The sequence below is a fragment of the Moschus berezovskii genome, chromosome 23 (genome assembly GCF_049115385.1).
Source record: "Moschus berezovskii isolate FMDL1 chromosome 23, NW_MosBer_1.0, whole genome shotgun sequence".
Taxonomy (NCBI): Eukaryota; Metazoa; Chordata; class Mammalia; order Artiodactyla; family Moschidae; genus Moschus; species Moschus berezovskii.
In genome coordinates this window covers 32,800,085-32,824,353 of record NC_142482.1, presented here as the reverse complement: position 1 = coordinate 32,824,353, position 24,269 = coordinate 32,800,085, and the positions used below count along the sequence as shown (strand labels likewise).

General features: G+C 43.3%; 1 protein-coding gene across 1 annotated transcript in view; it reads right to left on the bottom strand.

The window, feature by feature from the left end:
* LOC129543667 (adhesion G protein-coupled receptor F2-like) overlaps window positions 1–24,269 on the bottom strand; it is a 40,957-nt gene that overhangs the window by 5,531 nt on the left and 11,157 nt on the right. Inside the window, exons 3-8 of the mRNA XM_055406900.2 lie at window positions 21,155–21,197; window positions 19,258–19,409; window positions 15,893–16,123; window positions 12,735–14,096; window positions 5,456–5,497; window positions 3,732–3,791 (exon numbers count right to left, since the gene is read on the bottom strand). Coding sequence (XP_055262875.1) covers window positions 3,732–3,791; window positions 5,456–5,497; window positions 12,735–14,096; window positions 15,893–16,123; window positions 19,258–19,409; window positions 21,155–21,197 — 1,890 coding nt within the window. The remainder of the gene's footprint in view (window positions 1–3,731; window positions 3,792–5,455; window positions 5,498–12,734; window positions 14,097–15,892; window positions 16,124–19,257; window positions 19,410–21,154; window positions 21,198–24,269) is intronic.

Below are 24,269 nucleotides of genomic sequence, written 5' to 3'. Positions count from 1 at the left end.
GGCTGTTATACAGAGTGAAGTGAGTCAGAAAGAGAAAAACAAGTGTCAGATGTTAACACATATATGTGGAATCTAAAACGTGGTACAGATGATCTTATTTTCAAACAGCTCCTTCCCAGCCACTGAAATTCTCAACAGTAGCATCCACACTGTGCGATGCACGTGGGTCTAAATTATCCTTGTGCTTCAGGTACATGTTGTGGGTTGGAAATATCATCTCGCTGGTGGAGTTATTACTACGTGAACACAGATTAATTCATCACATGGCATATAAAATGAATGCAAACAAGTATGTTTATTATTTTAGTTTAGGGGAGCTGGGACTGGCACTCTCCAGGCAGGCAGCCCAAGGAGAAAGACTTAAATCTGGACTGTAGGATACGGCGACCTAGAAGTCGGAGACCTACAGATAGGAGAGGAGGAGACAGATGATAGCCAAATTCCTCTGAGTAGGGCTAAAACACCAATGTACAGTGGCTACAGCTGGTGGCAGAGTGAAGGAGGGACATAAAAAGGTAAGAACAAATTTGCCTTAGGACCCAGAAAAGTGATTCTCTTTTTTTTAACACTTATTTTTATTTTATTTATCTGTGCCAGGTCTTAAATGCAGCATGTGGGATCTAGTTCCCCAACCAAGAATCAAACACAGGCCCCTTTCATTGGAAATGTGGAGTCTTAGCCACTGGGCCACCAGGGAAGTCCAACAGACCAGTGATTCTTAACCCTAACAGTACATTAGAATCACTGGGGAGTTTAAAAAAGAAATAATAACTCAGCTCTACTCTAAGACTTTCTAGTTTAATTTCTTGGGTGGAACCTGGACAGTGGTATTATTTACAAGCTCTCTAGGTGTTTCTGAGGTGCAGCCAGCCTGGAAGACCACTGATTCAGACAATCAACAAGCTAATAATGAAATTGTGGGTATTATTCTGACTTACCTTGCATATAAAGACACAAAGAAAAGGATGGGGGGAAATAACTATTTTCTATAACACCAAAGAGCAGAGCTTCCCTGTGGTAGTTGAATGGATAAATACCAGACACACATAAAGGAGTGAAACTAAGCTGAAAGAGATTGGAAGAATCAGACCTCTCTCCTGAGAGCATCCAGGCAGACCCCAGGGAAGAGATGGGAATACATCAGATAGGCTAGCTGGAGGCAAACATTTACATTGCTGAGCTACTTTGGGAAGGCTTAGATGAGTGTGTCTCAACCCTGACTACGCTAGAACCATCCAGAGAGCTTATGCATCTTCCCAAACCCAAGTCACAGTGCAGACCAATCCAGTTAAAACCTCGGGGAACGGCAAGGGTAGAGCAACATTTTTTCGTAAGCTTCCCAGTTGCTTCTGATATCCAGCCAACATTGAGAATCATTGCTTTAGATAATCATTAATGTTTCTTCTCAGTAAAAATTGGCTTTCTTTTTTTTTCCAGCTGGAAAGCATGTAAAGGTATCAGCCATCTTCCAGGTATGCAGACCAAGGACTGGGAAGGAGTCTAAAGCTTCGGTAAGAGTAAGGCGAAAGGTATTTGCAACAATGTGGATGGACCTGGAGATTAGTATCCTACATGAAGTAAGTTAGGCAGAGAAAGACAAATATCATATGATATCACTTATATGCAGAATCTTAAAGTGATACAAATGAACATATTTACAAAACAGACTCACAGACATAGAACATAAACTCTGATTCCCAAAGGGGAAAGGTGGGAGGGAGGGATAAATTGGAAGCTTGAAATTGACAGATACATACTACTATTTTTAAAATAGATAAACAAGGACATACTGTATAGCACAGGGAACTCTGCTCAATAGTCTATAATAACCTAAATGGGAAAACAGTTTGAAAGAATAAATACATCTATAACTTTTCATACTGTTCATGGGGTTCTCAAGGCAAGAATATTGAAGTGGTTTGCCATTCCCTTCTCCAGTGGACCACATTTTTTCAGAACTCTCCACCATGACCCTTCTGTCTTGGGTGTCCCTACACAGTATGGCTCATAGCTTCATTGAGTTAGACAAGGCAGAGACATTACTTTGCCAACAAAGGTCTGTCTAGTCAAGGCTATGGTTTTTCCAGTAGTCATGTATGGATGTGAGATTTGGACTATAAAGAAAGCTGAGCACCGAAGAATTGACGCTTTTGAAGTGCGGTGTTGAAGAAGACTCTTGGGAGTCCCTTGGACTGCAGTCCATCCTAAAGGAAATTGACTTCATTGGAAGGACTGATGTTGAAGCTGAAACTCCAATACTTTGGCCACCAGATGCCAAGAGTTGACTTATTTGTAAAGACCTTGATGCTGGGAAAGATTAAAGGTGGGAGGAGAAGGGGACAACAGAGGATGAGATGGTTGGATGGCATCACCAACTCGATGGACATGAGTTTGAGTAAACTCCGGGAGTTGGTGATGGACAGGGAGGCCTGGCGCACTGCAGTCCATGGGGTCACGAAGAGTCAGACATGACTGAGCAACTGGACTGAAACTGATATCTATAACTGATTAACTTTGCTGTCCACCTGAAACTAACACAACATTGTTAATCAGCTCTATTGCTGTTTCATTTCTAAGTCATGTCCAACTCCTTTTGGGCACCCACGGAATGTAGCCCACCAGGTTCCTCTGTCCACAGGATTTCTAAGGCAAGAATACCGGAGAGGGTTGCCACGCCCTCCTCCAGCGGATCTTCCTGACTCAGGGATCGAACCCACATCTTCTGCTTGGCAGGCAGATTCTTTACCACTGAGTCACCTGGAAAGCCTGCTCCAATATAAAATTTAAAAAATTTGTTAAAGATTAAGGCAAAAGGATATAGGAAAATGAAGAGGAAAGGAGGGGAAGAGAAGATGAAAGCTAAAGAAATCAAAGGACAGGAAACAGAGAGACAAGGAATCTAGGGAGGGAGCAGTGCTGTTACTCGGGGCCACTGACCCAGCCCCCTTTCATGCAGAACTCCTGCAAGGTTAATCCACACAGAACCACAGGGATTCCTTCAGATGCTGGCATGGGAAACCTTAGATCACCTCTCCTCTTATTACTGGGTTTGTTCCCTGGGTCAACCCTGAATCTGTTTTGTTGCCATTTAAATTTTTTCCAGTTTTTCCCTCACTCAGAACAGCTGAAGGGTCACACCTTTGCATTACGATACATGGTTTCTAACTTTATAGGAACTGAAGATAAATGATAGGGTTTGTACACCATGCAATGACCGAACCATCTCTACGATATCCTGACCAGGTCCCTTACTTTCCAGTAACCATGGAAGCAAGCCCTCCTGAACATCAAGCTATTGATATTAGGAAAATCTTGGTGTAGGGTCAGAATTTGTTCCTCTGGAATTGTCACACCTTGAATATGGTTCAACTGATGAGAGTCACAGTGAATGAGTGAGCTGTTGTGGGGACCCAAGACTTCCCATCTGCTCTCATTTCTCTGTTTCATCAGCTGCTCTCCTGCTCCACAGTCTGAGGGTCACCCCTCCAGGCCCTGCTGCCTTGCCAACTCTCCTCTAAATGCATTTAAGTCTACTTTCTCTCTGTGGATGTGGTCCCAGTGCTCCACCTAGAATCTGAAAGCTCAAAGAGGCACTCACAAAGTTCTTCTGAAAAATCCATACCGCAAAAGTGTTAAGTGATGGTTTGAGCAACACTCCAGGTGCCAGAAACTCCAATGTGGCTGTTACCTCATCAAACTTTTAAATGCAAAAATGAACATGAAGGCTTTACCTCTGATATCCTGGAGATCCATCGTGCAGAGTTTACTCGATTCTTTAAGGCATCTCTTATCTGGAGGGTTAACAAAAGGAATTAAGGATTAGAAGATTATGAAGAACTAACATATATGTTTGAGACCCGGCAAATACCATGGTGAGAGTGTGTCTCCAGCAAGTACTGTTGGTGGGACCAACAGTAATAATGCTCTTATTGATACTTTGACTACAAATACTAGTTGTGGTATTCAATCCATTTAAAAAGTAATCATATGGTCTATAACTACATAAAATCTTAAATTCTTTTTATGCAGTTTCACTTGCAAAATTGCATTTGTTCTTTATCCTAATCTAGCAGAGAAGGGAGGGCATCCCATCAGTGGGTAAAGAATGCCCCTTCAATGCAATTGCAATGAGGGAGATTCGGGTTCAGTCCCTGGGTTAGCAAGAGCCCCTGGAGGAGGGCACGGCAACTCACTCCAGTATTCTTGCCTGGATAATTCCAAGGACAGAGAAGTATGGTGGTCTACACTCCTTAAGGTCACAAAGAGTCAGACACGACCGAAGTGACTGAGTAGCACAGAAAGCAGGGAAAGCTTTATTGTGCCTGTGCTCCATTTGAGGAACCCAAGGCGCATACCTTAAGGACTCTATAGCAGCACACAGCTATTCCTTAGAAATATCAGGATTAAAGGGCTAATTTCTTAACCCTTACCTCTTTACTAGGTTCATATTGTATTCTCATGGGAAAACGAACCTCTGTGAAATATTTATTTTACAAACCTTGCATATTAACTTGGCAGTAAAATAGCATTGATAGTGCAATAAATAGATACCTAAAATTTTAAATAAGCCCTGCAGTGTGAGTGTTTACATCTACAATTTAGAGGGTTCGCTTTTCTCAGTCTAAGAGGTAATGTAATTAAACAGAAAGAGGGTGATCTTAAAAGCCTGAATAAACATCTGATGCTTTGTTCCTTTTTTTTTTTTTTCACTTATTTTCATCACACCACCTACACACACTCATCTGTATTTGGAGAATTTCCTTCCTTAAGTCCACTGCTCTTTAAGGTAGAAGCCAGAAACTCACTTTCTCAGCCTCTCTTGCAGCTAAGATGTAGCCACGTGACCTGGGCTCAGCCAATCAGACATGATAATGCAAGATGCAGGTATCAGTGATCCTCCCCAGGCAGCATGGAGGGGCTGCAGTAGCAGGAACTCTAGCTTAGCAGACACTGTCTGATGTTGCCCTGCCGAGCTGTGCTCTCTGTGCCCAGCAAAGTGGGAAGGGGCAGGGGAGCCTCATGTGGAGTCATTTGTGCTGTAAATCAGAAACTATTCTTTATGCATAGCCTCCATGCCTCCCAGCCACAGAGAGACCTTCCCAAAGATGTTATTGTGAGATGCAATAACTTTTTCTGCTTCAGCTAGCTAGAGTAGGTTTCCGAGAAATTGTGAACAAGCTACTTCGTCACTCTTAGTTTCAATTTCCTCATCTGTAGAACTAAAAACAGGAATAACCAGGATTGCTTTCAGGGTGAGAGCTAATGAATATAAGAGCTTAACCCCGTAAAAATTTGAAAGCTGGTAGTATTACTTGCAACATTCAGACCTTGATGTCCTGTTCAAGTGTTTGCACAAATGATTGAGGTGAAAGACTCCCAATACATGGTCTTTACAAGTGAGCATTTCAGGGCCAAATACTGATAATGCAGAAAACCGCAGAAGAATTTATTGTACCTTCGGATCCAGGATTGTTCCAAACACCAGGATGAAGAAGCCCTGAGAAAGATGGAAGAGGGAGAAGAGCCATTAAACAAAATGAAATGATAATAATAAATACCAGTTCCTATTATCAGTTCCTATTCTGGTAGAAGGTAAATAAAAATAATTTTGCTAAATCCTTAAACAGAAAAACAAAAACATTTTATTAAATCTTCGACTCTCTCGTTTTAAAGTCACAACACCTAGATTGATCCATTCAACAAATATGGATACAGAATTTTTCATATACCAGCCACTGCTCTCGACACTTAGAATACTACAGTAAACAGCAGACTGAGGTCCCTGAAGCATGTAAGAATACTATAGGAATTTTTTATTTGGGCAAAATAAAGTGTTTTGTGTTTATCAGGAGTTGTGCATCTCATCAGAATATAATGGCCCAAGAAAGTCCGAGGAGACTGGCAATGCACAGCCACCTCACATTTCTTGAACAATCAGTAATGAAAGAAACTTCCACCAAAAATAACAAAAACAGCTGTGTTCAGCTTTTCTGATACCTCCAACCTCCTTCCCCCATCCCCAACTAAAAACTGTTATAAAACTTGTGAAGAAAAATTAAGTCCACGGATACTCATAAAAATTCTAGAGTTTCTAAGTACACTAACAGGTGCTCAGAAATGGGTGCTCCAGATATTATACTATAGAGAGAATTAATTAGTTCTCATATCTCTTATCTCATATCAATAATTTGGCCACCTGATGCGAAGAACAATTCATTGGAAAAGACCCTGATGCTTGGAAAGATTGAGGGCAGGAGGAGAAGGGAGTGACAGAGGATGAGATGGTTGGATGGCATCACCGACTCAACGAAGATGAGGTTGAGAAAACTCCGGGAAATAGTGGAGGACAGGGGAGCCTGCAGTGCTGCAGTCCAGGGGGTTGCAAAGAGTTGGACACGACTTAGAGACTGAACAACAACAACATCTCTTATGATTCATACAAAGATAGACCCCATTAAAGTCACACAGGGGCTGTTCTCCTATCATTATAGTCCACTCAAGTTTTCAACTTTTTTTTCATGGAATTGGCACAAAACCACTCTGGAAGAAGGAAGGAAATGTATTTGTCCCATTTTTCACCTAAGGAAGCTCAGAGATTTAACTTTCAAAATGTGAAAGGCAACAACAAACTACATTAGACAAAATTTCTCTTGGAGATGAGGCTACTCAGGTCTTGACTCACCAGACAAGAGATGTAAGATAATGACCTTCGATTTAGGCATCCTTGTTAAGCTGCTTCTATTTCACAATCAAATGTGATCCTTACCCAGGCTGAGGCCTGCTAACGTACATAATTTAAGACAAACGGCACCATAAAGATATTACAACCAGGTGACCATCAGCAGAAACAATATAAAACCCCCTGCAATCATGATCTGTAAAAACCCGGCTGAAGGGCAGAGGACTTCACAGGGACCAGTGCATGGCGACCCAGCTCAGCTATTCCCCCAAACACACTAAAACACGCCTCCCTGTTCACCCAGTCCGTCAAGCGCTCCAAAGCATGGAATGATTCTATCACATTACTCATTTTAGTGTTTCTCTTAACCTACAAGAAAACCATTGAAATCTGTCATTGTGTCTACTAAGAAAATGTCATTGATTCCATGAACCATTCAGTTATAAAGGATTGCTTGTATAAAGATGCTTGGGCTACAGGCATCCCAGTCTGGTTTTGGTACTAGGAATAGATTTTAAACCAAAATCTTCACGAATTTTACCCAGGAATTAAATTTTAAAAGATCTGGGAACCACAATTCTAGCCTGTTTCCTGAAAGCTAGAAGACTAAGCTCTCTCTTTGAAAGATCTTTAATTTCTTGAGTTTGGATTATATTCATATCTGAACATTTATCATAATGCTCAACACAAAAGAAATAATAAACGTCATGTCTCTGTGTATTTCTGTATGTGCATGTGTGCATTTAATTGCTTTATTATACAACCTACATCTATAGCAATAAATATGTAACAGGAAAACATTCCACAAGGATCACTTTTCATTGGTCCATGCCACCTTGGGAAACGTTACAAAAAATATCCTTCAAAAAATTCAGATAAGATTTTAATCACAGTTTTATATCTGAGTGAGAAGAATTCACTGGTAGCAGCTTCTATGAATTTCTTTTAGTAGATAAAGCACAATTTGAGCAGGTAAATCTCAAGATGTTCTCCCAGGTTTTAAAGTATGTGCTTTAACTGCTGTAGACTGAATATTCTGTGTCCTCCAAAAATTCCTATGTTAAATCCTAGTGCTGGATGTGAAGATATTTGGAGGTGGGGCCTTTGAGAGGTGATTAGTCATGAGGGCAGAATCTCATGAAAGGCGTTTAGGGTCCAAATAAAGAGGCCCCAGGGAGCTCCTGGCCCCTTTCACCAGGCAGGGTTATAGGGAGAACAAAACTGTCCATCTGTAAACCAGGAAGGGGGCTCTCACCAGATAACTCAATCAATCTGTGTGTGCCTCGATCTTGGACTTCCCAGCCTCCAGAACTATAAGAAATAAATATCTGTTGTTTATAAGCCACCAAGTCTACAGTATTTTGTCACAGCAGTTCAAATGGGCCAAAACATTTACTTTTCTCCCACCAAAACAGCTAGAGGGGTCCTCAAACCTCCCACCCAGCCAGTTATTCTCAGTAAATATGAGGGAGGTCAGAAGTTATGGATTGACAAATGAACAGTCAAGGTAGCTCTTGACTACATAATAACACTTCCCTAGCTTTCACACATTGGAGAAGGAAACGGCAACCCACTCCAGTGTTCTTGCCTGGAGAATCGCAGGGATGGGGGAGCCTGGTGGGCTTCCGTCTATGGGGTCACACAGAGTCGGACATGACTGAAGTGACTTAGCAGCAGCAGCTAAAGGGGGGGGGCTTCCCCAGTGGCTCAGAGGTAAAGAATTTGCTTGCAATTCAGGAGCCACAGGAGATGCGGGTTCAATCCCTGTGTTGGGAAGATCCCCTGGAGGAGGAAATGGCAACCCACTCCAGTATTCTTGCCTTGAGAATCCCATGGACAGAGGAGCCTGGCGGGCCACAGTGCATAGGGTCACAAAGAGTTGGACTCAGCACACATGTAGCTTGAGCTTTAAAACCCGTGGAGATGCTCCCACAGAGAGAACCATGAAATCTTTAAGAAGGTCTTTTTCCTACATCCAATTGACCTCCTGCGTGTTTAGGAGCCTCTCTTCCCCGTCTGCCCCGTCAGCCTCGGCTGCCCCACATCTCGGTTCCTCCTTAGTCCCCGCATGTCCTGCTTCTTCTTGCTCGGCTGATTCTGTCTCCTCCATCAGTGACGGTTGATGACTGTCCTTTCTCTCCTCCCGCACTGGGCATCCTTAGGATACTCTGATCCACAGACTTGCTGGTAAATAGTAATAACCAACTCGCCTACTTTGTAGCACTTGCCATTCTCCATGGTTAAATACTTCCACCACGGCTGATTTAAATCTAGCAACACTCCCATGTGTAAAATAGATAGCTACTGGAAAGCTGCTGTATAGCTCAAGGAGCTCAGCCCAATGCTTTATAGTGATTAGAACTGGACATGGAACAACAGACTGGTTCCAAATAGGAAAAGGAGTGCATGAAGGTTGTATATTGTCACCCTGCTTATTTAACTTATATGCAGAGTACATCATGAGGAACGCTGGACTGGAAGAAGCACAAGATGGAATCAAGATTGCTGGGAGAAATATCAATAACCTCAGATATGCAGATGACACCACCCTTAGGGCAGAAAGTGAAGAAGAACTAAAGAGCCTTTTGAAGAAAGTGAAAGAAGAGAGTAAAAAAGTTGGCTTAAAGCTCAACATTCAGAAAACTAAGATCATGGCATCTGGTCCCATCACTTCATGGAAAATAGATGAGGAAACAGTGGAAACAGTGTCAGACTTTATTTTTTGGGTGCTCCAAAATCACTGCAGATGCCGATTGCAGCCAGGAAATTAAAAGACGCTTACTCCTTGGAAGGAAAGTATGACCAACCTAGATAGTATATTAAAAAGCAGAGACATTACTTTGCCAACAAAGGTCCATCTAGTCAAGGCTATGGTTTTTCCAGTGGTCATGTATGGATGTGAGAGTTAGACTGTGAAGAAAGCTGATTGCTGAAGAATTGATGCTTTTGAACTGTGGTGTTGGAGAAGACTCTTGAGAGTCCCTTGGACTGCAAGGAGATCCAACCAGTCCATTCTAAAGGAGATCAATCCTGGGTGTTCATTGGAAGGACTGATGCTAAAGCTGAAACTCTAATAATACTTTGGCCACTTCATGTGAAGAGTGGACACTGGAAAAGACTCTGGTGCTGGGAGGGATTGGGAGCAGGAGGAGAAGGGGACGACAGAGAATGAGATGGCTGGATGGCATCACCAACTCAATGGACGTGAGTTTGAGTGACCTCCGGGAGTTGGTGATGGACAGGGAGGCCTGGCATGCTGTAATTCATGGGGTCGCGGAGAGTCGGACACGACTGAGCGACTGAACTGAACTGAGCTAAACTGAGGTGGGTGCGGGATGAGGAGGGAAGGTGAGAGGCAGGCCCAAGAGGGAGGGGATATGTGCATACATACAGCTGATTCACTTCCTTGTACAGCAGAAACTAACACAATGTTGTAAAGCAATTATACTTCAATAAAAAAAGATAAATAAAACTATCAATCAATCAATCCAGCAACATGGAGTCAGGAAGAGATGGACACATCATTACACAGTGTTCCCACCACCCAGATATAATAGTTGCCAATAACCTCAAAAGCACAGTGAAATGTAGATACAATTACAAAGTGATACAATGTGATTTTACATACTTTGTTTTCAATCTCAGTTATTTAATTTGTAAAGATGTATATGTTTACAATCAGCTCCCAGAAATCCTGAAAGGTAACAGTCAGCTCTCTTGAGCCACTACAAGCCAGTTCCAGCCCAGCACTGCCTCATGCCTGCCCCAGTGTCTGACCTTCACCCAGACTCTGCTCTCAGCACCTCTCTGTCCCAGGGGTCCTGGCATTTAGATGGATGGCCCCACCCTCCTCCTTGTCAGGAGTCAAGGCAGAAACAGCTGAAATTACAGGTTGACCCTGTAATAATAGGTAAAGGAGTTCTTGGTATCAAAATAAATGCTTACAGCCTGGCTTAAAACAAAAGTCACAGTAAATGGCCCCAAGGAAGACAAGGGAAAAAAAAAAAGCTTAAAAGTGAAACATGAATTCATTAAGCGTTCATGATGAATGGCCATGGGGTACCCAGAAGTTTTAGGAACATCACATTTTTTAAAATATTTTTTATTTGGGGAGTCTTGCTGCATAGCATGTGGGATCTTAGTTTCCCAACCCATGCCCACAGCAGTGGAAGCGTGGAGTGCCAGTTAAGTCCCTAGGAAAACTACATTTTGAACTCAGTTCTACCAGTGACTGGCTGCATAAATGTGGGTAAGGCAGTTGATAATAACCAAGAGCTATTAAAAAATGTATGGTGCAATTAATATTTTCCATAGAAATGAAAAAAAAATTCAAAAGGTGAAACACCTCTATTTTTGTGTGTTTTTTAAACCTGGAGGATAATTGCTTTACAGTGTTGTGCTGATTTCTGCTGTTCAACAACGTGAATCAGCCATAAATATACATATATTCCCTCTTCTCGAGTCTCCCTCTGACCCTCCCAACCTCACCCCGCAAGGTTGTCCCCAAGACATCAAAACACTTGTTGTAGAATGAAATCATGTACACTTAAATTCTAAAAGAGCAAAATGAGAAAACATTTGACTTAAAATTTCTATTATAAATAAAACATTTATTTGAAAATAACCTTATTTGAGATAATAAAATAATAAAAATAAGGTTATTTTCAAATAAATACACAATTAGGAACAAAAGGAATATTTTAGAAGCCTTTAAAAGAAACAAAAAAAGCTCACTTTTCAATTACTATCTACATTTAACATTCAGTATAAGAAACTATGGTATACTATAACTGAAGAAATGAAAACAATTTTTCAGTCAGGTATGGAATCATTAAAGATACATACATAGTCACCTGGTAAAATGCTCAGATGTATTTTTAAGTGAAAACATACATTGTTTTTTAACCGCTATGCTATGTGAAAACATATTTGTATGTAAGCATAGAAAACTTGGCAAAGATACATATAAATCTGTGAATATCACTTAATTCACATGGGTGAAGGAAGAGAAGAAAGATTACCTTTAATCCCGCTCTGGATGACTTGACTCATTAAAATAAGGCGGTTTCCAATGGTCACTAAAAATTCTAAATGGTGAGGGGGTGGGAGGGACGTTCAAGAGGAAGGGGACATATATGTACTCATGGTTGATTCGCATTGTTGTACAGCAAAAACCAACACAACATTGTGAAGCAATTATCCTTCAAGAAAACAATTTTATGAGAAAAGTAAAAATAAATTTAAAAATTTTTTTTAAATTTTAAATAGAAATATAATATGTGGGCACATTTTAATACCTTCACTTACATACCTAGATTTTGGGGGAAGTAGTATTATTTAGTTTCTAAACAGCAACAGCTCAGCTTTTAATATTTTATTTATTTATTTGGCTGTTACAAGTCTTAGTTGCAGTATGTATGCAGGATCTTTCAGTTGAGACTTGAGGAATCTTTGGTTAGAGCAAGTGGGATCTAGTTCCCTGACCAGAGAATGAACTGGGAGTGCAGGTGGACCACCAGGGAAGTCCCCCATTTACTGTTTTCTTTCATTTTTAAACAGTCCTATAAAATGGGAATTCTTCTACCCATTTCGTAAGTGAAGAAAACATGGCTTGGCAAGGTTCATAAGTCAGAGAGTCTAGATTTTAATCCAGGTCTTTCTGGAACAAAAGCTTACTTCCTGCCTCAATTTCCCCTCCATGAGCAGGCTCAGTCAAATCAGTCATGTCCTACTCTTTGCCACCCCGTGGATTATTACCGCCAGTTTCCTTTGTCTGTGGGATTCTCCAGGCAAGCATATTGGAGTGGTTGCAATTTCCTCCTCCAGAGGCTCTTCCCGACGCAGGGATCAGGAGGAGCATCCTGAATCTCCTGCGGCGCCTGCGCTGGCAGGCAGATTCATTACCACTAGCGCCACCTGGGAATTCCTCCTGACTCAATATGCTATTTCAAATTCTTTGTCTTTTAAAAAGAAATACGATGCCACAAGCTCCTGATCACAAAACCTTCTCCTGAATTCTCTCACTGTGGACTCAGTCAGAAGGCTCTAGACTTACCTGGAAGGCATTGAGCAGGGAGAAGATGATGTGGAAAGCCAGCAAGCCGTCATTGAGGACCGTGGCTATGCCGAATCCCCAGGTCAGTCCCAGCAGTGGCGTGAGGATGGCAATGTTCCGACTGATCCTCACAATGGCCCTCACCTCCTGGAACATGGAACTGCCGATGGCCACTCGCCGGGTCTTGACAATCACCAGTGTGACGGTAACCAGGTTGACGACCACGATGGCCAGAGCCGGAACCACAAAGGCCAGAAGGGCCTTGGTCATGTCCCAGTTGAGCCAACAGGCCTCAGGCCGGAGATAACCTTTGCCAGGCTCAGTGGCAGCGACTGTGATAGCAGCGATGAGCAAAGGGCACCCGTAGCCCACCGCAAAGAGAGCTGCCACCAGGACGGACTTGGGCAACGTATGGAAGACAATCAGGATTCCGTACAGGATGAGGAGTGCCTTGGCGAGCATCCAGAAAAACACAGAAAGGTAAAAGAAGTGAACAAAAAAGGTTGCTGCCACGCATGCGCTGTGGTGCCTCGTTGGACCACTGAGAAAGGAAGCCACGATGAACCACACGTCAGCCATCAGTAAGGTGGTCGCAATGTTAGCAATGCACACGTGGCGTAAGTATGAGATCTCTGTCTTGGTCACCTGGCCCCAGACCAAGGCCTCAATGGACAAGCAGAGGATCAAGCTGCAGATAGAAACACCCAGGCCTATATACGTGATGTAAATCAGGATCGGGCTCTGCAAGACGTGGGGTGCCATCAGAATCGAGAAAGAGGTAAATATCTTACTTGGGTTACATTTGCAAACCACCTGCTGGGAGTTCTCCCGAATCATTTGGCAGACCTTGCGGTCCCATCTGCTCTCCAAGGAGTGCCAGCCCGCACACTGTGTCCTCCTGTCCTCCGACTTGCTGATCTTTTCAAAAATCAGAGAGATTCTTTCAAGTTCCTTGGGCAGAATGACAGACAGGACAAGCCCATTCACTGTGATGCTTTCCGAAACACTGGTTTCTAAGATGGCCCCGAGAGTTGGAAATGCGATGCTGACGGCCTGAGAAGGAGAAGGCACTTCCTGAAGTTCCTCTCTACTGATCAACACCTTCCCCGTGACCACATCGCTGGTGTCATTGACTCTCATTGAAAAGGTGAAATTCTTTCCGGCCTTGTCTCTAGAAAGGATGGTGCCCACCGTGTGGATGAAAGTATTTGCTATGTCAATGGGATGCTTATTGACAAATAGCTTTCTTGCGAAGGAATTGATTGAATGTAGCAGGACACAGCTGCTGTTTCTTTCGGGGATGAAGGTCCAGTTTGAGATGCTTTTGCTATTTAGAATGTGGTTGGCCATGATGCTGTAACTCTGTCAATGAAGAACCGGGATTAGTACTGAGCCACTCTCTGCATCTGCCAGGACAATCAACATTTCCTTTAAAATGTGTGGTCCTGGGACTTCCCTGGTGGCTCAGAGGTAAAGAATCTACCTGCCAGTGTGGGAGACACGGGTTGGATCCCTGAACCGAGAAGATCCCACATGCCATGGAGCATCTAAGCGGGCGCTACAACTGTTGAGCCTGTGCTCTAGAGCCCAGAAGCCACAACTACTGAAGCCCACACACTCTAGAGGCCAGGCTCCGCAATAGGAGAAATCACCGCAGTAAGAAGCCCTCACACCATAACTAGAGAGTAGCCCCTGCGTGCCGCAATGAGAGCAAAGCCTGAGCAGCAACAAAGACCCAGCACAGCCACGAATACATAAATAGATAAATAAATAATTAAAATTATACATAAAAAAGTGGTCCTCCAGTTGGCAGCAAAGGCATCCCCTGGAACTGCCTAGAGATCCAGAATCCCAGGCCCCACCCCAGACCTAGTCAATCAGAATCAGCATCCTTTTTTAAAACTGAAGTATTGTTGATGTACAGCGTTGTATTAGTTACTGTTCTCCAGCAACAGACTCAGATACACACACATATATATAAATACACACTCTTTTGCATTTCTTTTCCATTATGGTTTATCACAGGATATTGAATACAGTTCCCTGTGCTCTACAGTAGGACTTTGCTGCTTATCCATTTTCCTTGTACCAGCTTGCATCTGCTAATCCCAACCTCCCAATCCATCCCTCTGTCACCACCCTCCCCCTTGGCAAGCCGCCAGTCTATTCTCTATGTCGAGGCAGAATCAGCATCTTAATGAGACTCCCAGGTGAGGTTGGTGCTGCGAGGGAATGGCCTTCCTCCCATTTTGTGCAATGCCTTCCTTCCCCATGCCCATTGCCATCATCAATTCCTTTTCAAACCTTAATGAAACTAGCATGTTTCTTTACCCTGGTCAGAGCACCCATTACGTAAGTAGCATCCAATGAACCCCAGTTGTGTGCAGCACTCTGTACAGGAACATTTGTCGGTGCTTAGTTGCTAAGTCATGTCTGACTCTTTTGTGACCCCATGGACAGTAGCCTGCCAGGTTCCTCTGTCCATGGGATTTCCCAGGCAAGAATGATGGAGTGGATTGCCATTTCCTTCTCTGGGGAATCTTCCTGACCCAGGGATCGAACCAGTGGCTCCAGCATTGACAGGTGGGTTCTTTACTGCTGTGCCATCAGGGGAACCCACGTGTAGGAACATAAAAAACTGGAAATCTGGAAATCGATACTAGAGGCTGAACTTACTTTTTAATATCCTCTGCTTTGAAGATCAAAGCAAAAGAAAAAATGGATCCAGTTCCATTTTATATTCCTGAGGCAGATATGTATGACTGTTTTCTTTGCACTCAGTTATTTTCCTTTTTTGAAACCTGTTCTGACTCCAAATGAAAGTAAGAAAAGTCTCTTTCTCTCTGCAGATCTACCGAGGTTCTTAGTTTTCAGTAGCCAAATAGACACCGGAAATGTACGCTGGGGTTTGAGCCACACCCCATAAGTGGTCTCTCTAAATGTTTGTTGATTGAATGTTTTCACCTTTTCATTCTTCTTTTCATTAGCTGTTCATTCACTATTCAATGATGATTTATTGAACACTTGCTGTGCTAAGCCCTGGAGATACTGAGATGAAAAACACGGTTCTCAGACCCCCAAAAGCTCGCAGAGTATCCAGTTAACCTGATTCCTTTTCCATCAAGATGACTGTCTACCACATCCTCACCACCACTCACCTGCATCTTTGCCTCATCAACATCCGTCATTGGCACAGTGGAGATGTTGTGTAAGAGTTGCACAATCACAGCGATGTTTCCCGGAATCCGGGGAGACTCCTGAATGTTCCTGATCACACAGGACAGATCCCGTGGACACTTCTCCATTAACAGCTCTGTAATGGTCTCAGGCTTCTTGGTATATTCACTTATTTTTGATCCTCCAAATGTTTGAACGGAATATGAATCTGCCTAAGAAATGGCAAAAAGCAACAAAAAGTTTTTTAATGTTCCTTTTGTTTTAAACAGAAAAGGAGTTTTACTAAAATTTAGGACAGTCTGATTACATGATTGTATATTGCATAATGCCTTTGTATTTTACATTCTCAAGCTCATACTCGCTGTGAATAACCTGCCCAATACAACGATGTTTCAACAGAAAAGGAAAGCCCTGCCTTGCCAGCCACCTGCTTCCTGCCCAAAATAGCAACCGTGGTCTTTAGCACACCCCTTCTGACTTCTATGTACGTATGCTGTGCATTCATTCTGTAGGTAGATTTCTAGTGCCATCTAAACTTTTTCTACTGTTCTTGAGGGCCAAAGCATGAGATATGAGCATATTTTTAAAATGGAAATTCTGAGCTCAATTTGGATGAATCTGTTGGAACATCCAGGCAGAAGAAGGACTGAAAGTATTGATAGATCTCCCACGGATTCAGGCTTGAGTCTCACCCTTGAGAGCAAGCAGGGCAAACTATGGCCCCAGGATAACCACCTGATTTTTTTGGAGGGGGTTGGGCCATGCTGCATGACTTGTGGGATGTTAGTTACATAACAAGGAATTGAACCCAGGCTCTCAGCAGTAAGAGTGCAGAGGCTTAACCAATGGATCACCAGGTTATGGTGATAATTACCAGATTATTATCGCCAAAAATGGCCTGATTTTTGGTGAATATAGTTGTATTGGAACTCAACCCGATCATTCATTTGTGTCATTTGTGACTGCTTTCACACTGTAATGCCAGAGTTGAGTACTGGCGACAGAGCCCATATGACTCACAAAGCCTAAAATACTTTCTGTCTGGTTCTTTATAAGGAAAAACTGCTAACCATCACTTGAAAGGCTCCTTTCTGGCCCTGGTCCAGCCTGCCCCTTCACATGAGACAGGAAGTCCATGGCCTGAGGCTATGCCCACTCGGAGCCCCTGTCCATGCCCCTGCACACTCGGATTCACTGCTTGACAACTCCAAACCCACCTCTGGGACCTCTCCCCCAAGTCTGTGCTGCCAAGGTTGGACTGGACACCACTGTGCTCACCCTTAGGCTGGGGAAGGGCAAAGGGACACCTGGTTTCAGGTTATAGATGTATGGTCTTGACTTTCTACTGCCCTCTGGTATAGGATGAAATTGGGGAAGGGAAGCTGACAGAACAAATTTTATTTAGCAGTTTATAAGCCCCCAGGTAGTGTTAGTGGTAAAGAACCTGTCTGTCAATGCAGGAAACATTTGATCCCTGGGTTGGGAAAATCCCCTGGAGAAGGAAATGTAGCATTTCACTGCAGTATTCTTGCTTGGAGAATCCTATGGACAGAGGAGCCTGGCAGGCTACAGTCCATGAGGTCGCAAAGAGTCAAACACAACTGAAGTGATTTGACACACATGTGTACACGCTTGATTTAAAGCTTTTAAATATGAAAACATATGGGATGTGGGTCTTGGTTCAAATCAGGGGTAAGCCTGAAGGCAGACATTCTGGGAAGGGCCACTTTCTGAAGTTTGATCAGGAATTTCAGGGGTAGCCTCCACCAGCCACACCCCAAAATAGGGCATGTAAAAGTTCCCCAGGACAAGAGAAATGCTAAGGCATTGACTCCTCTGGAGGAATAGGGAGCTGAGCTTTAGTAAGGTGAAGCCCTCACTGAAAGAGAACAAGAAGAAAAGAAAGGAAACAAAGAAACATTGGACTTGATTTTATGTATAAAAATTGGATTTTTCTGAATGTATAACAACTTGAGTATGTTAAAATAGGTTCATTTGCTTGATCATGAAGTCCTTCCCTCTGAGGCAGCTTGCTTCTCATCTCTACTGAGTACAGAAACCACCTGGAAACCTTCATGACATGTGCTAGGTCTTAGGTGGGGGCCTGAGCTCTGAGAATCTGGAAGGTCTCAGGCTTGCCCCATGCTGTGGCCCAGTATAGAACGTGTTGATTATCTATCGAGGCTTTAGAGTATTAAAGAGCTGTGAGTGAAGATGGAGGCATAGGCTCTTCTAGCTCTGCCCTAAGGGATCAAGTCTTTATGTCATGAAAACTTGGGGGAAACTGGAGCACAAAACTTTAGATGCCCAAAGTTAAAAACTCCATTCTTGTGTAGAGAGGACAGGTCCAAACATACTTCCCAACCATACAGCCTCACGTCCACTTTCCCCTAATTGAGTGTTACATGCATTGCTAATTTCTTATTTTTTAATTGGAGTGTAATTGCTTTACAATGTTGCATTATTTTTTGCTGCACAACAAAATGAATCAGCTATATGCATACATATACCCCTACCCTCTTGAGTCTCCTTCCCACCCAGCCTATCCTACCCCTCTAGGTCATCACAGAGCAGTAAGCTCAGCTCCCTGTGCTATATAACAGCTTCCCGCTAGCTATTCTATACATGGTAGTGTATGTATGTCGACGCTACTCTCCCAGTTCGTTCCTCCCTCCCCTCCCCTGCCGTAGCCACATGTCCATTCTCTATGTCTGTGTCTCTATTCCTGCTCTACTAATAGGTTCATCTGTACCATTTTTCTAGATTCCATATATGTACATTAATATACAATAGTTGCTTTTCTCTTTTGGGCTTACTTCACTCTGTATGACAGATTCTAGGTCCAGCCTCATGACTACAAATGATCCAATTGCATTCATTTTTATGGCTGAGCAACCAGTCCATTCTAAAGGAGATCAATCCTGGGTGCTCATTGGAAGGACTGATGCTAAAGCTGAAACTCCAATACTTTGGCCACCTCATGGGAAGAGCTGACTCACTGGAAAAGAGTCTGATGCTAGGAGGGATTGGGGGAGGGAGGAGACGGGGACAACAGAGAATGAGATGGCTGGATGGCATCACCGACTCGATGGACATGAGTTTGAGTGAACTCCGGGAATTGGTGACGGACAGGGAAGCCTGACGTGCTGTGATTCATAGGGTCGCAAAGAGTCGGACACGACTGAGTGACTGAACTGAACTGAACTGAATATTCCATTGTATTTATATACCACAACTTCTTTATCCATCTCGTTGTTGATGGACATTTAGGTTGCTTCCGTGTCCTGACTGTTGTCAATAGTGCTAATTTGGGGCTCCACTTTGCATGCGGCAGAAAGGACATTACCTCGAAGATGTTGAAGGCAGTGAGAGTCCGGCAGGTGTCAGTGACTTTGTGCCATTTCTTTTGCCTGCATAAATAACCCATATCCCCAGGAGTGTCTGGAGGGCAAGGTTGGCTGCAGTAGGAATTGTCCACACAAGCACCATGGCATTCACCTGAGAAAAGAAAAGGTATCAGCATCGGATGGAGAGGTCTGGGCTCTGGACTACATGGGCCAGTTACCACAGTGTCTGCACGATGAAGGCACATCAGTCCTATGGACATCAGGTGTCTTTTCTTTGTAAAGTGCAGGATGATGGAAATAGATCAGTGATCATCATCTATTTCAGTGACCACCTCCTATCATTTCCAACGAACTAGCATCCTGAACTCTAAGGTTTAAAATAGATAAAAATGGTACCATCCCAGCTGAAGTGAGTAAGAGAGAAGAGCCCACGGTTCAGTCCACTACGTCCCTCTATCACCCCATGCTGCTGCTGCTGCTGCTAAGTCACTTCAGTCGTGTCCGACTCTGTGTGACCCCATAGACAGAAGCCCACCAGGCTCCCCCGTCCCTGGGATTCTCCAGGCAAGAACACAGGAGTGGGTTGCCATTTCCTTCTCCAATGTGTGAAAGTGAAAAGTGAAAGTGAAGTCGCTCAGTCGTGTCCGACCCTTAGCGACCCCACGGACTGCAGCCTACCAGGCTCCTCCATCCATGGGATTTTCTAGGCAAGAGTACTGGAGTGGCTTGCCATTGCCTTCTCTGCTATCACCCCATAGGAACCCCCTAAGTACCCCTCACACCTGAAGCTCCCAAAGAATATAGTTTGGAAGCCAGCATACCTGATATTCTCTAAGAAATTTCTCGGCTCCAACTCCTTAAAAAGCTAGGAATAAAACCACATATGACCTGGCAATCCCACTCCTAGGTATGTACCTTGAGGAAACCAAAACTGAAAAAGACACATCTTCCCCAATGTTCATTGCAGCACTATTTGCAATAACTAGAACATCGAAGCAACCTAGATGTCCATCAACAGATGAGTGGATAGAGAAGATATGGTACATATACAGAATGGAATATTACTCAGCCATAAAAAGGAACGCATTTGAGTCAGTTCTAATGAGGTGGGAGAACCTAGAGCCTATTAAACAGAGCAAAGTAAGTCAGAAAGAGAAGTATAAATATCATATACTGACACATATGTATTGAATCTAAAAAGATGGTACTGATGAATTTATTTTCAGGGCAGCAGTGGAGAAACAGATATAGAGAACCAACCCATGGACAAGGGGAGAGGGGAGGAAGGAGAGGATGAGATGCACAGAGAGGGTAGCACGGAAACTTACAACACCACATGTGAAATAGATGGCCAGTGGGAATTTGCTGTATGACTCAGGGAACTCAAACCAGGGCTCTGTGGCAGTCTCAAGGGGTGGGTTGGTGAGGGAGATGGGAGAGGGGTTCGGGAGGGAGGGGACATGGGTGTACCTATGGCTGATTCTTGTTGATGTTTGACAGAAAACCACAAAACTCTGTAATTATCCTTCAATTTAAAAAAATAAATTTTAAAAAAGTATTATTTTAAAAAAAAGAAATTTCTCAGCTCCAGAGCTTTACAAGGAGTTATGTCATCGACTGGGGTCTCATAGCACTCCCCCCTCCATAGCCTCTGCTCTATTTTGAGTTGATTCAATCCAAAGAATTTATGGCAAAGAACTCTCAGACCAGGAAGGAGCAAGAAGGGAGCAGGAGTCAAAGGTACAATTTAAGATGAGAAGAGTAAAAGGAAAGTCCAGATACATGCCACTGAGGTGTGCCATCTACCACGCCATGAGACAGAGGGCTGAGAAGAGCTCTGCATGACAACAGATGAATAGGAACACACCCGACTGTTAGTAACTGCTGCCAACATACCGTGTGGCCTGGTAGGCACCTGCTCCTTACTTTTTCTGGCAGCCTAAGAAGGGAAAATTAAAATTCAGGTCAAAAGCAATCACTAAAATGTGCACCAGTGATTCACTTTCACCACATCTGAATCAGCTCTGATGCCAGCATGCCACTAAATCTAAGACCACGAATTTGTCACCATGGTCCCATTTCCCCTCAGCCTGAACAGATTTCTTTCCATTGCTATTCAGCAGGAGAACTCCTTCCACTCCAGGAAGAATGATCTGCTTTCTGTCTAGGAAATACACCCTGGGCAGATGTGGACTTACCGGAAATTAATGAAGGTTAAGCTACAGAACCCCTTGTTTGCATGGGCCCCTTCCATGCGCTGAAGGAGAATCTAGCAATGTGTTCACATGATCATTGTTGTTGTGGTTTAGCTGCTAATTTGTGTTCGACTCTTTGTGACACCATGGACTGTAGCCCACCAGGCTCCACTGTCCATGGGATTTCCCAGGCAAGCATATTGGAGTGGGTTGCCATTTCTTTCTCCAGGGGATCTTCCTAACCCAGGTATCAAATCCTCATCTCCTGCATTGACAAGATTATTTACCATTGAGGCACCAGGGAAGCACCATCATATGTTTTATTAAATTTTCAGAAGCAAAACATTTTAGTCATCATCTGTTCAGTCCTTTTTTTTCTTTTTCCAACTCCCCCTCCTTTACATTCTCCCTTATTTTGGAGAGCACTCGAAGGATGTAGCTGTTTTTAGTAGAAGTTGAGTTGGGTATATGCTTAGTTTGGATTCAATAGGATATATTTATGTAGTTTGCAGTCATATCAGGATTACAAGGAAGACATCAACATATAAGTGGTATTTGTTCTCAGAGTATTTACAATTAGTCATAAAACAAGAAAATCCTAAGTGCTCGAGATACCTTGCAACAAACATATGAAAAAAATTTGGTTTCCCCAAATTTCACAACAGTCTTTCTTACATGTTTACATGACATTGTTAACAATGAATTGAGAAGCTGAAAGGTATGTTTTTTTAACTAGCAATAAGAACGAAAAAAACCTGATCATCAATTTTAGAGGTAAAGCTGAATCATCTTTCTATTCTCATTATAGAAAAAAACTACAAAATTATTGACATGTAAGTATACAGCCAAAAAATGTAGGGAGGAAATGTTGGCAGTTTATTTACAAAAATATTGTTAATTTATTACTGGAGGAATTGCCCTGAGGGTCCAGTGGTAAAGACTCCAGGCTTCCAATATAGGGGACACAGGCTTGACGTCCGGTCAGGGAACTGAGATCTCACATGACACTTGGTGCCAACCACACAAATAAATAAATAGATGCATGGAAGTGCAAGCATTTCAAGATGGCTTCAGTCCATCTTGAGTGGATCATGGTCTCCAATGAACCATAATAAAGCACTTCAAAATGAACAATTCTGGATAATACTTGGTCCATTAAACAGACTCCAGTGAGGTCACATCCTGCTAGTCAGATAGGAGGGCAGAAGGTGATGGTATGCTATTTACAAGGAATTCTGGAAACTGTCTTTTTAAGTGAAGGAACTAATTCACTTCCAGTTAATCTGCCAAAGTCCATGTGTTACACAACCCCACCTGATCTCTTCATTTCTAGGGTGGTATCCGATCCGGGCCACTTAAGCTTCATATAGCAACAATCCATGGACAGAGCAGCTTGGCAGGCTACAGTCCATGGGGTCGCAAAGAGTGAGACCCAACTGAGTGACTAACACACACACACACACACAGTCACAATCCTCAGACTAATACTGTGAACAAGACATCTGCAAACCCATCACCTGCTAAACCTGAAGAATTGCCTGAGAGAGGTTGGAAGACAGATAGCACCCCAAAAAAAGCTCAGCCCCCAGCAACTTGTAAATTGAGAAGAAAAGGATGGAACATTTCTGGTAAGGTGAGTCCCCAATAATAAAGAAAACAAAGCCAGCCTCCCATGCTCAGCCTCCAAGTTCTGTCTTGTGGAAGAGTGTGGATGAGGAAATAAAGAGGAAATAATACAGAGCTGTGGGGTTGGGTGCCTCCTAGAAAAGGCCTTTCTGAGGGGGTCTCTAATCTTTCCCAGAAACTGGGTTGTAACTTAGTATTAGGGGGAGGGGAGTCATGGAGAAAGTTCCCATCCAGGGGCACATTACTTACAGGGTGAATATTATTTGGAAACTTCTAGAAAGAATTCTTTATTTAGTTTTTTATTTTATATTGGATTATAACTGATTAACAATGTTGTGAGAGTTTCAGGTGAACAGCAAAGGGGCTCAGCCACACATATACATGTGTCCATTCTCCCCCAAACCCCCTCCCATCCAGGCTGCCACCTGACCAAGGTGCTCACTGCTCCTTCCTGCCCATTGGTGGTGTTCACCATCAGGTTTCTCAAAGGAGATGTCATTTTGAGTGGGACAATATTTCACGGTGTCAGGACCATTCCTAAATCCTGTTCACTCAATGTAATTAACCATCTCCCAGTCAAGGCTGGAGACTTCCCTATAGTTCAGATGGTAAAGAATCTGCCTGCAATGCAGGAGAGGTGGGTTCAATCCCTGGGTCAGGAAGATCCCATGGAGAAGGAAATGACAACCCACTCCAGCATTCTTGCCTGGAGAATTCCATGGACAGAGGAGCTTAGCAAGCTACCATGCGTCGCAAAGAGTTGGACACGACTTAACTATCACACACACAGTCAAGGTAACACTCCTCCCAGCCTCCACATTCTCAAGTGCCTTTAAGGAAGAGGCACCACCCTGTTTACCAGCCACTGAAAGCTTCACCATCAAAGGATATGGGAAGAAGAGTGGATTACCCTTACATCACTCAAACCCCTTTGCATCTCAGGAAATTATGGAAAAAGCAGATGGGAAAATAATTGGCAGCTATTGGCTAAAATGGGTTTCAGTGACCTGCAGTTGCACTTTCTTCTGGTTGGACCATTCTATTCCATCTTCGGGCTTCCCTCATAGTTCAGTTGGTAAAGAATCCGCCTGCAATGCAGGAGACCCCAGTTCGATTCCTGGGTTGGGAAGATCCCCTGGAGAAGGGATAGGCTACCCACTCCAGTATTCTTAGGCTTCCCTTGTGGCTCA